The sequence below is a fragment of the Brugia malayi genome (genome assembly GCF_000002995.4).
Source record: "Brugia malayi strain FR3 genome assembly, contig: Bm_036, whole genome shotgun sequence".
In the NCBI taxonomy this organism is placed as follows: Eukaryota; Metazoa; Nematoda; class Chromadorea; order Rhabditida; family Onchocercidae; genus Brugia; species Brugia malayi.
The window spans coordinates 15282-17692 of record NW_025062310.1 but is presented as its reverse complement, the minus strand read 5'-3'; the positions used below and the strand labels follow the sequence as shown (position 1 = coordinate 17692).

Sequence of the window (2411 nt, the reverse complement as noted above, 5' to 3'; positions counted from 1 at the left end):
AATATTTTCAGTAAATCGTAAGTTGAATTCTAATTTCCTTTCAACTCTATCCAATCAGTGGACCAAATATACGCCAGTAATTTCAATATGTCATACGTAACTCTCTAACGATCATTCAAAAATTAAAGGTCATTTTTTAGCAAATAAAGGCAAGTCTATTAGATTCCAGCAATGGATCCTTTGCAATCGTCCTTATTCAATGATAAACATATTTCATCATAGAATATGTGATTTGCGAAGCAATTGTATGCATTTCACCAATACGATGCTGGTGGCAGATTAGGGTTAACATAGCCACAATCACCGCCAACACTTTGTTTTTTTCATCCTGAATACTCTCCCGTTTATTTCATTCTAACTCAACTCTATTTTCAAACCACAAAATCCCACCAATTTTTTAACCGTGTGGCTCTTCTTTCCCTTCTCTATATGCTTCACATCTACTTTCTCTAATTTTGTTCATCCTCTCTATCGCAAATGACAATATGACAATATTTCTCTTTCCCTAATCGTGGGAGTAGGAGAAGCGCCCCGATGACTACTTTGCACTTTACGTTCCTCCTTAACCGAATCAACCAAACCCAAAGACGTCAGCAAGGATGGGTATACACAACCCCACAACATTATGTTTGAACTTTATTATGCTTCCAAAAATTGCTTATTTTAGAAATTTTCTTTAAATTTAAATTCGATTAAGTCTTATTCGGAATCTCGGCTGCATTGACTAGACTGTCGTGAAGGGTTTGTTGGTTGATATTCGAATTGGTTGCAATACAGTAGAAGGATTAATAAGCCTTTATTTTTCGCAAACGTAGTATTAATAAACAGAGCAGTAAAAGGAGAGAAGAAACTTATAATAATGAAGATCGGAGGAATTGATATTGGTTAATAGAAAGTAGTCGATAATAATGACAATGAAACATTTTTGTTTATTAGAATTGAATTTATATAAGTGAGGATTGAGCGTGTCTAAGATAATATCATGTGTGATAAGAATTGGAAGTGTTTACAATAGATTTTACTCAAAATCTCATGAGTAATAAATCATAAGAGGTTAGTTTATGATATTATGAAACTAAAAATGATTAATTAATTTTTATTAAAACTTTCTTTTTTTTATTATTATTTTAGATAGATTTTTTCGCGAAATTATAATTCGCGACATAGACTACCTCCATGCACTGTATAGTTGCATCTAGTCATGTGCATTCAGTTTCACGACAATAGAGAACATTATTCTTATGCGAAATTCAACGATCGTTCTCTATAAGGCTGATGGTAAAAAGTACTTCTCATCCCGAAATAAGCAGCTTTCCAATGAACTCTTCAGATGAGTTTATAAGTGTTAAGCACATAGCGCCAAAACCAGTAGTTCAGGCCTATTTCATCCACAGTTTCATTTTATGGTCAGTTTTTTTTTTTTGAAATATGAAAATTTCAACTCTTGTGCGACTGTCTTTTCCTTTTTCCTCATTTTAAATGCAGGAATTGTACGTCATTCTTAATGATGTCTTTTGGCGCTTCTCCTTCCTTTTTCTCCCTCTCCACAGTTTCCTGAAACTTTTTTCTCCCGCACTATCATCTCCAATCCAGAAAGATAATGTTGCCATTTATAGATTGATATCTCCAATATTGTTAGCTCAGCTTTTACGAACCTTTACATTCATAGGAAAATCTTCGAACGACATCAGCATATATCGATCACCACGCGCACTTGTATCATGCACCCGTTGCTGCAATTCCTTATATTGTTCTCCTTACTTTAAAAAATTGAGATAACAAATAGGCAAAAAAGTTTTACAAACTATCAATATTGTATGGGAAAGTAGAATTTAAACAAATATAACTTTTTACTTCTAAAAATAGCTCAAAACAAAATTCGAAACTTTGTAAGTAGTAAAAAATGGCAGCATTTCTCCTGAAACCAATCCATTATTCCAAATATCTTATTAAGCGACAGTCTGAATCACAACTGTGAGAAAGGATGAGTAAACAGCAGGCATGGAATTACCTTGAGAATCAATTCAACAATAGACCGCGCTACATCCAGCATCGCGGTGCCCTGATACGTTTTTTGTGCCATCGAGGCACTGGAACCGATGAGGAAAACGACAGTTGTCATTCTTCCACACTTCACATCCCCACAGAACCACCGTTCGAATCCTTCGCTTCGTTGTCGTCCGTTCTCTTCCTCCTCCTCTTAATTAGCTGTCAGCTGAATCACTCTTATCATCACTGTGTCTTTTTCCACAATCACATCAAAAAAGCAACACTACATTTTTATTCGAACTAATTCTTCATCTCTACCAATCTCTCTCTCACTCTTCATGAAGCAATCAAGTAGTAGCAAAATAATAAGTTTCAAACCATAGAGCAATAAAAAATAAATCTGCTTATCGGTAGCTATGTTT

General features: G+C 34.5%; 1 protein-coding gene across 1 annotated transcript; it reads right to left on the bottom strand.

Annotated features, from left to right (window-relative positions):
* Window positions 1-1470: 1470 nt before the first annotated feature.
* On the bottom strand, window positions 1471-2122 carry Bm10116 (6330505F04Rik protein, putative; the record flags this gene model as incomplete). Its single annotated transcript, XM_001896275.1, has 3 exons — window positions 1471-1554; window positions 1656-1733; window positions 2012-2122. 3 exons carry the CDS (start codon window positions 2120-2122, stop codon window positions 1471-1473), a joined length of 273 nt encoding a protein of 90 aa, XP_001896310.1.
* Window positions 2123-2411: the final 289 nt, after the last annotated feature.